At 39.4% G+C, this 14,099-nt stretch overlaps 1 protein-coding gene across 1 annotated transcript in view; it reads left to right on the forward strand.

Annotated features, from left to right (window-relative positions):
• The window catches only part of DNAH10 (dynein axonemal heavy chain 10), a 135,018-nt gene extending 121,517 nt beyond the window's left edge, over positions 1-13,501 (forward strand). Inside the window, exons 66-79 of the mRNA XM_018556926.1 lie at positions 127-231; positions 491-645; positions 954-1,108; positions 2,906-3,089; positions 4,407-4,607; positions 5,710-5,919; positions 6,536-6,631; positions 8,426-8,597; positions 10,125-10,256; positions 10,586-10,797; positions 11,636-11,803; positions 12,550-12,730; positions 13,055-13,200; positions 13,320-13,501. Of these exons, the coding sequence (XP_018412428.1) occupies positions 127-231; positions 491-645; positions 954-1,108; positions 2,906-3,089; positions 4,407-4,607; positions 5,710-5,919; positions 6,536-6,631; positions 8,426-8,597; positions 10,125-10,256; positions 10,586-10,797; positions 11,636-11,803; positions 12,550-12,730; positions 13,055-13,200; positions 13,320-13,466 (2,264 nt within the window). The 3' untranslated portion in view covers positions 13,467-13,501. The remainder of the gene's footprint in view (positions 1-126; positions 232-490; positions 646-953; positions 1,109-2,905; positions 3,090-4,406; positions 4,608-5,709; positions 5,920-6,535; positions 6,632-8,425; positions 8,598-10,124; positions 10,257-10,585; positions 10,798-11,635; positions 11,804-12,549; positions 12,731-13,054; positions 13,201-13,319) is intronic.
• The last annotated feature ends 598 nt before the right edge of the window (positions 13,502-14,099 follow it).

Below are 14,099 nucleotides of genomic sequence, written 5' to 3' on the forward strand. Positions count from 1 at the left end.
TCCAGGATAATACTAACCCCCCTCCCCCTCTAACTGATTGCTGGCTGATCCTGCCGTTCATCAATTTTAAATGTTGTGCATAATCATATATATTATTGCATCATTGGTATTTTCATTTTGTTTCAGGCTTATTTGAGAGACATAAGCTGCTATTTTCCTTCAATATGACCATAAAGATAGAACAAGCGGATGGCAGGGTGCCACAGGACGAACTGGATTTTTTTCTGAAAGGTAATAAAACCCACGAAATGATGACTATGAGCAAGCAGAACTGTCGGCAGATGAAATGAGAGAAGTATTTCTTACCAGAAGGGTTTTATAATGTAATATGTGAGCAGCAGCAGGGCCAGTGACAGATTAGGCTGTGTGTGTTTAGCTGGATCTCTGATGTTTATTTTGGATATTTTTTTTTTTTATAATGGGTATTTGGCCAGACGCCCATAGTTTATGTTGAGCTGTGTATACTGATACATTGTCTTAAATCTTTAAGGAAATATATCTCTTGAGAAAAGTAAGAGGAAGAAGCCATGTTCCTGGCTCCCAGACCAAGGTTGGGAGGATATCATGCGGCTTTCTGAACTGTTCCCATCACTATTTGGGTCACTTCATGATGACGTAGAGAGGCATGAGCCAGAGTGGAAGGCTGTAAGTTACTTAGCTATGGCTGTCAATGATGAACATCACCACATATATCAATACAGATTTATCTATCTATCTATCTATCTATCTATCTATCTATCTATCTATCTATCTATCTATCTATCTATCTATCATGTACACACTTATTTTGAATTTATGATAGGTGCATCATATTTATGGTCAGTTTTTTGGGTCTGGTGTCCAATTAAGAAATGCTTTGTTCCTGACAAATTATTAAAAATGTACTTTCTAAACACACTAGAAACATAGCAGCAAAATGAGTTCCCTGAAAGTAATCATGTATTATGTTCTAGTGGTATGACCTGGACACTCTGGAACAACATCCCTTCCCTCTTGGCTACAAAGATAAGCTTTCCAGCTTCCAGAAACTGATACTCCTGCGCTGCTTCAGAGTAGACCGTGTATACAGAGCTGTCACAGACTATGTCACAGTCACCATGGGAGAGAAGTAAGTACTGCAAACATCACACTCAAGGTGATATTGTATAAATTACAATTAAATTCACTGGCATGACAGGATTTACAAAGTTTGGACTAGTAGATATTTTTAGTGACTAGTGAGTGAAATACAAACAGCTGATATCTAGTTTTATTTGTTGGTTGGAAGTGTCTCCAAACTTGGACAAAGTGGAGTTTATCTGGACAGAGCCATTGATGTAGTGACCATCTATTGTGTCTGTTGTGACCAAGCCCAAGAAAAAAGTAGGCCTGGGCTATGACTTCTGTGCTGGCAAACCAGCTCTCCTTTCTGTCATATTCTGAGTCACTGTTCCCATAGCACGAAATGGAGGAAATCTCAGTGGTAGCCTTACAAAGGTCGTTTGGATGGGTGACCAGTTTGAAGGAGGCGCTCTGTCCCTGCGGTATGCCAGTGGACCTGCTCTTTTACCCATTTGGGTAGAATTGGTGTGGGTTTTTTCCCCCACATTTTAGCCTGGAAGTATATTAATATGCTCCATATATGCAAATCTAACACTGTTCATTTTTACTATTATGACTCAAAGTTACTTTTGCAAAGTGACTTATGTGTTAAAGTGAAATTTCATAAATATGTAAAAATGTGCTAGTACAATTCAGACACTTGTAATTTAGTGTGGAGTCAGCTTGGCCAGACAGCCAGCATTAGTCTCTTCTGGGAGCATTTCTGCTGCAGACCGAGAACGGGGCATTGTGAACAATTTATAGATTGCCTGCTGTAGCCATGCGGCTGCTGGGAAGTGTACTAAGATTATCAGTGAAATTGAACAGTCGTGTCTTGTGTTACCTATATATAATTGCTGTATTTAAAGCTGGGTACACATAGAGCTAACTGCTGATTTGGCTAAAATTTGCTCCATTGGTCATCCTATTTCCATGACAGAAGTTAATCACTAGATCGAAAGAACATGTTGAAAATTCCTTGGCCGAATGGCGCTTGTAGCTAGTTGGCTGCAAGCACTGCTCACAATGGTGATTTGTCAATCCACACTGTTTAGCGTAGATGGAGGAATCTGTTATTTTTTAAATTTAGCCCATAAGTCTATAATCTACTTAAGGCTTCCCCTGTCTGGCTCTTTATAGCAGTCAACAAATGAGTTTCCGATTGCACATTTTATCTGTTATTTCTAATCTAATCAATTTTTTTTAAAAACCTTACAAAGAATTACTCTTTTTTGCTCAGTTTTCTGTTAAATATACAATTTGAAAGTGTTTTATTTGAACTGTTTGATATATGCAAAAGAATACCTATTGATCCTGCCAGAGATCCAGTGAGTTTGTAAATTCCTGGGAATTGTACATATGGTGGATATGGGTTGTCACCCTAGGACAGGACATCTAAAGGTTTTCTATACTTTTAGAAATAAATTAGTTTTATTTACAAGTGTTAAACTTGTAATTCCTTCCTGATATTGCCTGGGACAACCCTACTGCCCTCCACAGCCTATGTAGTGTTCTACTGTGGTTATATAAAGCACTGGAATGATTCTCCATGTTTCAGACAAGTGGGTGAGTCTGTCTGATACTATAAAGAATGGTGGGCAGCAGAACTCAGACAATACTTTTAAGTGCCTGCTTAATAATGCATAGCACTCTATACTTACTATGTATCTTTCCATCTGTCAGGGCTACAGCATTGTACTAGCATATCCCAGTTGTACTGTATTTAAGCATCTTTTTATTATGTGAAATAATGCTGCTACAGAGCTCCCAATATTGCTTGTTGAAGTCGTTTGCCAATGACTTTTTTTATCGTTACTATTATTAGGTATGTTCAGCCACCAGTCATAAGCTTCGAAGCCATTTTTGAACAGAGTGTTCCAACTTCACCAATTGTCTTTATCTTGAGCCCGGGGTCTGATCCTGCCAGTGATCTCATGAAGCTTGCAGAGAGATCTGGATTTGGCGGAAACCGACTAAAGTTCCTTGCCATGGGACAGGGGCAGGAAAAAGTATGTTTCTGACTTGTCTACAGTTTTCCATTTGTTGTATTTCATATGCCCTGTTTGCGCCATGCCATGTTGGTGTACCTCACTGATCTGCAACTTACTGATCTATACTGCTACATGAGACAACATTATCCAACATGCTTTTGTACACATACATGGACAATACTAAGATATTAGTGGCATCCCAGACTGCACTTGTTACATTATTGCCAACAAAGGGATTGAATTATAGAAAAGGCCAGTTCTTTATTGGCATAAGTGTAATGGTTCACCTACAATCCAGAAAAAGAAGCAGTACTCAGACTGTGTTTCTTTAACGAAGTCAGTATGTATTTTAACATCTGAATATAGATGAACACACCTACATTAGCAAATAGTTAATACAGTTACATGCCAGGGTGGCATTTGTGGCTTCTTTTACGTTTGAACAAATGTCCAAGCTGTACCACTAGGCTGTATGTGCATTTGCAGTTTATGTCATTGTGTCGGAACAGTTATATGCTCCTCGTATAATAAAAGTAGGTGCTTTGGCCATGTAGAGAAAACCAACAGGTTGACTTTAATGCTGGCCTTTGTTGCAGTTTATACACACATTCCATTTGCTCTCCCAGCAACTGGGAATGAAGAGAAATATCCGGTACTTCTATGAGGAAACCTTCCCTCTTCCCATGTGCCAATGCTGATGATTAGAGACTCGCAACTCAGGCACTCAGCGCTGTTGCATGGAGGCAGGGAGTGGGTCCTCATGATTGTGCAAGATTTGACTTGAGCCTATACAGAGCTAACTCTCATTTTCTCCTTGCCGCCAAAGGGAGCAGCAGTGTGGGGCCGACATTAAAATAAATCTGTTTTGTTGCCCATGAACCTATTGCTTTACACTGCATGGATGATGTACAGGTTTACTTTCTGTAACAAAGATGCACAATTAAACAAAACAAAAAAGGGCACTCTGAGGTCAGAGCCTAGTGGTCTTTTCACAAATGTGTACCTGTCTATTTTGTATGTCCACTGTTGTACTGTAAGGAGGCGTTTGCCATTATGTATCAGTTAATTGTGTAAATTTAATTGAACTTGCCGTATAGAGATTAAAAGAGAAAAAAACTACAAGAGACACTTTGGGACTACTGTGATGAATGGTCCCACCCTCAACAACAGGGAAAGGAAAGGTGTGTGTGTATATATATATATATATATATAAAACATCCTCACTCATATATGTACAAATATCCTAGCTGAATGGCATGAATAAATGTGACAGTTGTATCAATTACACTGACACCTGATAAATTGATTGTTGATGTGTCACACCTTTTGTAACAGGTTGCTCTTCAACTGCTGGAAATAGCAGTATCTCGTGGGCAATGGCTAATGTTACAGAACTGCCACCTCTTGGTGAAGTGGCTGAAGGATTTAGAGAAAGCCTTGGAGTTGATAAGGAAACCTCATCCAGACTTCCGCTTATGGCTCACCACAGATCCCACCAAAGACTTTCCTATTGGAATACTACAGAAATCCCTTAAGGTACACATCACAATATCACTGCAAAAACAGAAGAAGAGCAAAATAGTGATGGTTATCCAGGACTCAGAATGCACATTGGACCTTATGATTATTAAAAATATCAATGCTTTGCTGTAATTGGGTTGTAGTGTGTAGATGCTTATCAACAGATTTATAAAAGGAGCATTTTAGTATGGAGAAGTAACAGGGGAATAGTATAGACAGAATGTTCACTGTAGACTTCATAATGTTATCATTAGTGTCTGACAGGTTAAGTTGTATATACTGTACATGTGGAGACACTGGTGCCCCATAAAGATGGTTTTAATGCAGTCAGTACTTCATAGGATATAAATAGGTGCTATAGAGATCCTCAGGAAGGAATTAAAAATTAGATCAGTTGAAACATTTTTTAAAATCCACAATGTTTTTCTTTAACCTCTTGCCGTCCGCACCGTAGTAAAAAAACGGACGGACGGCACTGCTGATAATGATCCGGCATAGATGAGGCGACCCTGCCAATTACAGCCTGATGTGGAGAACAGAGAGATGTCTGTGTACGCTAAATAATATACTGTATGCATCTCATTTACTAAATGTTAAATTAGGCAAAGTGACCTGAAGTAAAACTGGGCCTGATGTAGTATAATGGAAATTCAGTTCACTTCTAACATACAGTCATGTGAAGAAGCTCTGGGTTTTTTTTCTTCCAAGTCTCCAGTAGCTTTTACACATAGCTAATGAAACTAGGAAGATAGTTCACTTATTGCTTTGTGTAGTGCTGCTTGTTACAATAGCGACCATGATGACAGCACAGGAGAGCACAGAGTGATGTCATCAGTATGCTGCTGCTCCTACATTGTCCAGTCTCAGGCCGGGGCAGGTCCTGAACCAGATTGTATTGCTTAACTACATTGTAGTTTGCAGTCCGGTCCAGAATCTATCTGCGCTGTCTGACTTGTAGATCACAAGGGTGGCTGAACAGAATCAGATATTTTTGGCAGGTTAAATAATTAATATATACATATTTTAGCTGCAGTTTAGATATTTGTCTGGAGTTCAGTTATAACTTTAATGCTATTTATCATGCTTGTAGATAAATACATTTTCCTGTTTTCTCTAGGTGGTTACAGAACCTCCTAATGGGCTGAAGCTGAACATGAGGGCGACATACTTTAAAATCAGCCATGAAGCTCTGGATGCCTGTCAGCATCCTGCGTTCAAATCTCTGGTCTATGTCCTGGCATTCTTCCATGCTGTGGTGCAAGAGAGAAGGAAGTTTGGGAAGATTGGTTGGAACGTGCCTTATGATTTTAATGAATCAGACTTCCAGGTATGGATCTATGTCTGGGTTGTAATCGTTACTGTATAAAGTAAAGTGAAGGTGGCTAGCTTTATGCATTGTTCTTCATGGCAAAACAAATAATGTAGATACCCTGCTTTAATGGGACCAGTTACTAATTACTAAAATGACTATGTAGTTTATCCTATAAATCCAGACTTAAGTTATGTGCAACTTTTATTGTAAAGACCCTGTAAGATCACAGATTATTTTTTTTTCCAAATAATTTTCTATTAAAGACTATATAACATTAAAAACCCCAGCAAACTCCCTCCTAAGCCCACACTTTTTGTTTCACCTATAGCCTATCAATAAAAACAGGTTTTTTTTAAGATCCACTTACTACTTTGAACCTCCCAGTTGATGAAATATACACTGTGAATGTGACACATCACAAAACACTATTCAAGAAAAATCTAACATGTATTTTCATTTATAGGCTTCTTTTCTTTACTGCACTGTGTTGCACTTGTCTGTTTCCTCACTCTCGTGTGTGTGTTGAGTATTTTTACAAATTGAAAATCTTTTTTATAAGCATTAAAAATATCAAACTGATCAAATAATAGAATAATCTGATTTATCATAATTTGTATTTGTTTTCTTTAAGGTGTGCATGGAAATATTGAATACGTATCTAACCAAAGCTTACACTCAGCATGATACCAGGATACCGTGGGGCAGCCTGAAGTACCTTATTGGAGAGGTTTGTTTGTTTCCTCGCTTTTACCTGCTAATGTCATTGATTTCCAGCAACAACATAAATAGCAAAGTCATGCAGCTTACTGTAAAAACACGCAATGATCGCCTACGTATTGGCCTCTGTCTTTAATGTGTCAGGCAAATGCTAGATGAGTATAAATGAGACTTTAGTTTTCCTGCTAGAGCCAACAGATAATACATAACCACTGTGTGTGTGTGTGCGCGTGCGCGTGGTGATTTACTAAAGATGCAGTGCATTAAAGTGAATGTGTTAATGTACACGTTGCTTCTCTCCACCGCACTTCACATTGAATAAATTATCCTCTGTACCTGAATGCATCAGAGCATTTATTCTTCTTCTCTGTGTTTGAGGGGTTTGTGGTAGGAACATTACACTGTATTTGTCTGCAATTTTATCTGAATTATTATGATACCAGGAATGAATAGGGAATTAATTTTTTTCACTTGCTTCATACACTGCGTTGGAACTGTAGATAACATAGAGTAACTATCACAGACAGAATGATCATTCTGAGAAGTGAGAACTACTTTGCCCTCACACTTTATTGGCAAATATTAGTATTGCTCTGAATTACTGATCTGCTTCTTCCACATTCATATTGTTAGTGCAGGTATTTATATAAGATCTTGTTTCACTAGCAGAGATGGCAGGAGGTAAGACCAGTAAATGACAGGCAGAGGGGCCTATGTAAACCTTTTGAAAACCCAGATTTTGAAGAAACTTCTGAGAAAACCCAGCGTTGTGCTTATAATTAATTAGCATTTTTCCGAGAAAGGTTTTTGCAGTCCCTTTAAGGAAGTGTGACTTTTCTAGAGTTGCTGGCTCTTCACTAACATGGGATAAACTAAAATTGTATCCAGACCATGACCATTAGAACATGACGTGGCTTTGTTTTCTCTTTTATGTCCTTGCTGCTTATGGGGTTTAAATGTAATTTATTTTAAGACACAGTGCTGTTGAATTTCGGTAGTTTTTCACTAGTGTTCAGTGGTACTGTAATAAAGATGTATGATAATAGTATTATGTGATTGGACAATGAACAATCCAGTTTATTTTGCTAAGACACAATTATGAAGAACTCTGGGCTAAAATACTGCACATTACATCCAGGGTGTATCCACTGGAGGGCAAACAAGGCGTTTGCCTTGGGCAGCACTTTCCAGGGGGGGCAGCAAAACGCTGTCTCCAAACCAGTGAGGCACAGGGCCAGACTGGCTAACAGACTTACCGGGTACTGGGCCGAAACGAGCTGGCGTGCACAGTGGGTGGGGGGGGGGGAGATATGTGCCCAGGGAGATGCGGTCCGGCAGAAGTTGGAGGAGAAGCAGCGGGTGGCTCAATGTGACGGTGGGATATCTCTGGGGCAGGCTGGAGAAAGAGACTCCACACAGCCCACCCCCTGAGATCCCGCACAGCCCACTATTTGAGACCCTGTACAGCCCACCTGAACCCCCGCAAAGCTAACCATAGACCCCACTGGCAGAAGTGATACAGCGTGGGCCTGTTACTATTTAAACCAGTGACTGACAAAATGTCTTAAAAGGGAAGGGGTGGAGCAAATTTAGATTGGGGGGTGCCTGAGTTTAGGGCAGCACAAAACCAATATATTACACTGATTACATCTTTTAGCATCACTGGCTTTTCTGACACATTTCTGCATAAACTGTGTTCTGGAGGGTAAAAGTGATGTTAAGTTTCAGTAAAAATATACAGCTAAAAGCACCATTCTAACCTGGCCTTCAGGAAGCTTAATAACACCTGACTGTTTCTCTACAGGTCATGTATGGTGGCCGTGCCATTGATAGCTTTGACCGTAGAATTCTAACCACGTACATGAATGAATATTTGGGTGACTTCATATTTGACACTTTCCAGCTTTTCCACTTTTATAAGAATGATAACGTTGACTACAAAATCCCAAGTGGCGATAAAAAGGATGATTTTGTTGGTAAGATAATGTTTCTGTCACTACAATCAAGAATTTATTTTTTTGCACAGTTTTTATGGAAGACCTCCAGTCTAAACCAAATCTGTTTATAAGTTCTGGTGGTTTAGCTGTTTAAACATTTTAATTTAACCTATTAACAGTTCAGTCCCAGATTTAATATGCAAATTAGCTGATCTTAATCAGATACCTCATATTTTAGCTGTGTCTGTGTCCATTGCTACCATTTACACACTACCCATGCATCCCTGACACATAATACACAGAAAACGTCCTATTCAGTCATGAGAACACAGAGGCCTTTTTTGTATTTGATTTTATAATACAGGTATACTGTAAATAAGCATTACATAAGTACATTATATGAGGATAATTTAGAAGTATAGATGGGAGTATTGGGGGTAGGAGATTGGGAAGTTGGGGATGAATGAGGAGGGGGGCGGGAACCCTAGTGTGGATTGAGAGTAGGGAGGTGGGTGGGGAGAAGGACTGTGAACAGGTAGGGGGTTGTAAACTCTGTCATGGTAAGCGTTTAAAGTTCAAACATAGTGTGCATATATATTCATGGGCTAGCAACCATAATACGCTTGTAGTCTGTGGTAGCCTTAAAATGTAACCAACAGGCCCATGTTTGGGGGAATTTCTCTATCCTGTCTTAGGCTATGCAAAGAAGTTCCTCCATTTCAGCAATGTTGCTAATTTTGGCAAACTATTCCAACAGGCTGGGTTGGAGTTATAGCCAGTGTAGAGCTATGAACAGTCTGGCTGCATTTATCTTGTGCATGGTTAGCGAATTCATGTAGCGTTTGCCAAAAGGTATTTAGCTGGCATGAGGTCCAGTGTATTGGGGAGAGTAGAGGGCATTGCCACCAAATATGCAGATGAGTGCCTTTCTCTTTGGTACAATGCCAACATCTGTCAGGTCTTGCAGTGAGCCCATATTGGGGGCATGGGCAGAGAACGTAGCGGAATACTAGGTGGAGATTAGTCATCTTTTAGGGTTCTTTTGCATGCATAAGGTTTCCTTGGGCATGATTGGTCATGCATACAAATGTCTGTACCAGAAACACGAATTTAGTGCCTTTAAATAATGGGATGAATCACAGAATAATTTTTTTATGTACAGTATATAGTAAGTACAGTAGATGTTTTACAACTACCACGGGTCAAGTTGGAAAAACATGTATAATTTACAATTTCTTTTCCTTATGTTTTATTGTTAAAGATATGTAGAAAATAAAATATTTTGAAGGACTATATGGCCACAAAAGACAGCCTTATTTGTCCCCCAAAAATATGTATTACTTTAGGATCATAAATAAGGTATAGTGGATCATTATGCCCGTAGCTGCGATGCTGAAATTGCTTTCAGCAATTTTCAGATGGCAGAGTGGTGTAAGTGTATATTTTAACTTGCAAACCTATGTTGTGTAAAGGCATTTCTATCCGGTGTGTCTTTTTGTTGAAATGTATATTTGTCACACAGTAAAATTACTTGCAAATGTATTGTTAACATCTTTTATTTAACAGAGGAGATAGAGTCGCTTCCACTGGCCAACACACCTGAAGTATTTGGCCTTCACTCAAACGCTGAAATTGGATATTACACACAAGCAGCTCGGGATATGTGGTCTCACCTCCTGGAGCTTCAGCCACAAACAGGTAACTGAACTAGAGGTGCTTGTGCATTCTTTGGTCATGTTTACAGCAGCTATGAAAGAGCAATAACCTGAATGAATGTTTTAAGACTAACAACATGCTGATGTTAAGGTGCCCATACACATATCATTTATTTATATGTAATCTGACAACCAAGTGCCTGTGTACAGGATAAAGCTGAAATATGCAGTATATTATATAAACGTTGCAGAAAACAAATGCGTTTGTATACTACATTCTACTTTCATTCACTGCCTGTGAGTACTTTAACATGGGCATAACACATGGATACCAATATTACAATGTAAAACACTGACTCCTCATTCCTGCAGGTGAATCTGGCTTGGGGATCAGCCGTGATGAGTACATTGGGCAGGTAGCAAAAGACATAGAAAACAAACTACCCCAAATATTCGATCTGGATCAAATCAGAAAGAATTTTGGCTTGGACATCTCACCCACCACAGTGGTGTTACTACAGGAACTGGAGAGATTTAACAAACTAATAACACGTATGTCCAGGTCCCTGGCTGAACTTCAGAGGGTGAGTAATGTAGTGGTATTGGAGTCTGTTTGCTTTTACTGTTTCTGATTTGTACACTCACCTGTTACATCTTCAGCTATACTAGAGTTCTAAGGCATTCTGTTACAGTTCCAGCTATACTATATTTCTAAGTCATTCTGTTACATCTTCAGCTATACTATATTTCTAAGTCATTCTGTTACAGTTCCGGCTATACTAGATTTCTAAGTCATTCTGTTACAGTTCCAGCTATACTAGATGTCTAAGTGATTCTGTTACACTTCCAGCTATACTATATTTTTAAGTCATTCTGTTACAGTTCCAGCTATACTAGATGTCTAAGTCATTCTGTTACAGTTCCAGCTATACTAGATGTCTAAGTCATTCTGTTACAGTTCCAGCTATACTAGATGTCTAAGTCATTCTGTTACACTTCCAGCTATACTAGATTTCTAAGTCATTCTGTTACAGTTCCAGGTATACTAGATGTCTAAGTCATTCTGTTACACTTCCAGCTATACTATATTACTAAGTCATTCTGTTACAGTTCCAGCTATACTAGATGTCTAACTCATTTTGTTACAGTTCCAGCTATACTAGAGTTCTAAGTCATTCTGAGCCTTCTTGATTTTGTCAGTATTATAAAAATAACTATCACACAAATTGTGTTCCCATTGTAGTTTCTCACTATATAACTGCATTCATTTAGTTTTGAATACTCTGTGGACAGTCAAAGATCACTTGATCTAAAATTCTGAAAAAATGAAATGCATTCTCTTTACACCCATAATCCTGTAGAATAATAATCATTTTAGAAGGAATATTGAGATGTAATTACAATGTTTTGTTATATCCATAGGCTTTGGCTGGGGAAGTTGGAATGAGCAATGAGTTAGATGAAGTAGCTCGAGCACTCTTTAATGGTCAGATTCCAAACATATGGAGAAAACTGGCCCCTGATACATTGAAGTCTTTGGGAAACTGGATGATTCACTTCAGAAGACGCTATAATCAGTACACATCATGGGTATGATATGCAGCTTATGAAGGAAAGATTTTATTTATTTTAACGGTGCAGCTTCAATGTGTCCCAGTCTGGATAGTTTTATAGACAAGCACTAGGGCTCCTTTGCAAGATTAAATGCAAAGTGTTTGATGGTTTACAATAGTGAAGTTAAGACCAGACAATACAATATTTTGACAATATGTAAAGCCTGTTCCACATGGTTTAAACCAGAAGTTTTCTTTTTAACCAGTTGACATCCGCGGTGTTAAACCCCCTTCCCATCCAAGAATGTGCAAAAATGAACCCTTGCAGTGGGATTACCACCACACTTTGGTCTAGGGGATGAATTAAAGAAGATATACTTATCTGATCCTCGATCCCACCTGGCTGTTAGACCGGTCTCCACAGCTTCTTCTTCCCCGGGCTACAGCGGTCTAAGGGCCTGTGACGTCATCTCATCTAAGGCCAGGTCCATTCACTTGCATTAGATGTGAGCACACCTAGGGGCATACTACAGCCAGAGCTGTGGGGGAGAGAGGCGAGTGCCTACTGCCACAGGATCGGTGATAGGGTGAGTATATTTTCTTTCTTCCAGGCCCCGAGACCAAAATGAGCAGTTAACCCTTGGAGTGCAGGGGTAGCCCCACTGCAAGGGTTCATTTTTGCACATCCTGGAATTCTGCTTTAAGTTCAGTTCTGTTGTTTTTATTTATAAGCCATTTTCATATATGTAAACCGTTTCCATTGGTGCTTACTCTTTTTGTCAGGTTACTGAAGGAGAGCCAAATGTCATGTGGTTGTCAGGTCTACATATCCCAGAATCCTACCTGACTGCTCTTGTACAAGCCACCTGCAGGAAAAATGGTTGGCCACTTGACCGTTCCACGCTGTACACTACGGTTACCAAGTTTCGTACAGCTGAAGAAGTGACTGAGAGACCTGGACAGGGTTAGTCATTTTTATTTGTATTTCTGGGATTGCTTTACATCAGTTGTAGGAACTGCTAGATATGAATGTTGAGGTTTTATTTTATAACATCTGCTCTGCTTACCGGCATAAAGCTAATGTGGTACAAACACCAATGTGAACAGTCCATCATCGGAGCATTGTCTGCATTTCATACTGTTGGCGCTATATAAATCCTGTATAATAATAATATTTGATCCTTTATGTTCTGGTGCTAGAAAAGTGCATGCAATAAATGTTTTTCTATTATGTAAAAACAATCAATGCAGAAAATGTGTAACTGACACCCTTCCAATAATTGTACAGGATGCTTCATATCGGGCTTATACCTCGAGGGAGCTGACTGGGACATAGAGAAATCATGTTTGGTTAAAAGTAAACCCAAAGTACTTGTTGTGGAGCTGCCTGTCTTGAAGGTTATTCCAGTCGAATCTCATCGCCTTAAATTACAGGTAGGGAGCGTCAAAGTACACTTTTCTCCCCCACTTTGTACCTTGGCACATTTTGCTGTTCCTTTTTTTTAATAATATATCAGTACAGATTATTCTCACAGTTGTTTTGTGTTTTACAGAACACATTGCGGACACCAGTGTACACTACTTCCATGAGGAGGAACGCAATGGGAGTAGGTTTGGTATGTGAGGCTGACCTGTATACTGCAAAACATATGTCACATTGGGTGTTACAAGGAGTGTGCCTCTCTCTCAACTCAGATTAAGTTTATATACAATATACATGCAAACACTAAGATGATGAGACTTTTGTATTTTCATTGCTTACATTGAAAACTTTATACATTTGCAAATTAAGATATATGTTCTTAAAAAAATAAAAGCATTTGAAAAATGATTTTAATATTTTGTACATGTATTTATTGTATGCATTTTATGTATTTGGAAGAACTCCATATTCAAGCAATAGGTGATAAGGCCTCATAGGCATGCAGACAGGGTGTGCTTGAGCACATCCGGTCTGCACGCCTATGATGCCTCAAGTGCAACCCCGAAAACGAATCAGCGGGTGCTGTGTTTTAGTGACTGAGCCAGTAGGGAGATTACAAAGATCTCTCTGTGACCAGCTCAGCGATACAGAGCGCATCAGCACTTGCCACTTACATTCCTCACAAAGCAGCCGCAGTCCTTGTTGCCTGGAAAGCTGCAAAGGAGCGTGGCTGCGGCTTCCTATCCAATCAGGGAGCTGGGCGGGCGGTCACATGACCAACCAGGCTCCCTGCTTCATTACTGCAGCCCTGCTGGAAGAGGTAAGGGACAGATGAAGAGATGGGAATCCGGGATGCCTCAGGTCTGTGTATGTGTGTATATGTATGTATATATATATATATATATATATA

The sequence above is a fragment of the Nanorana parkeri genome, unplaced genomic scaffold (genome assembly GCF_000935625.1).
Source record: "Nanorana parkeri isolate BGI_ZX_2015 unplaced genomic scaffold, ASM93562v1 scaffold13, whole genome shotgun sequence".
NCBI lineage: Eukaryota > Metazoa > Chordata > Amphibia > Anura > Dicroglossidae > Nanorana > Nanorana parkeri.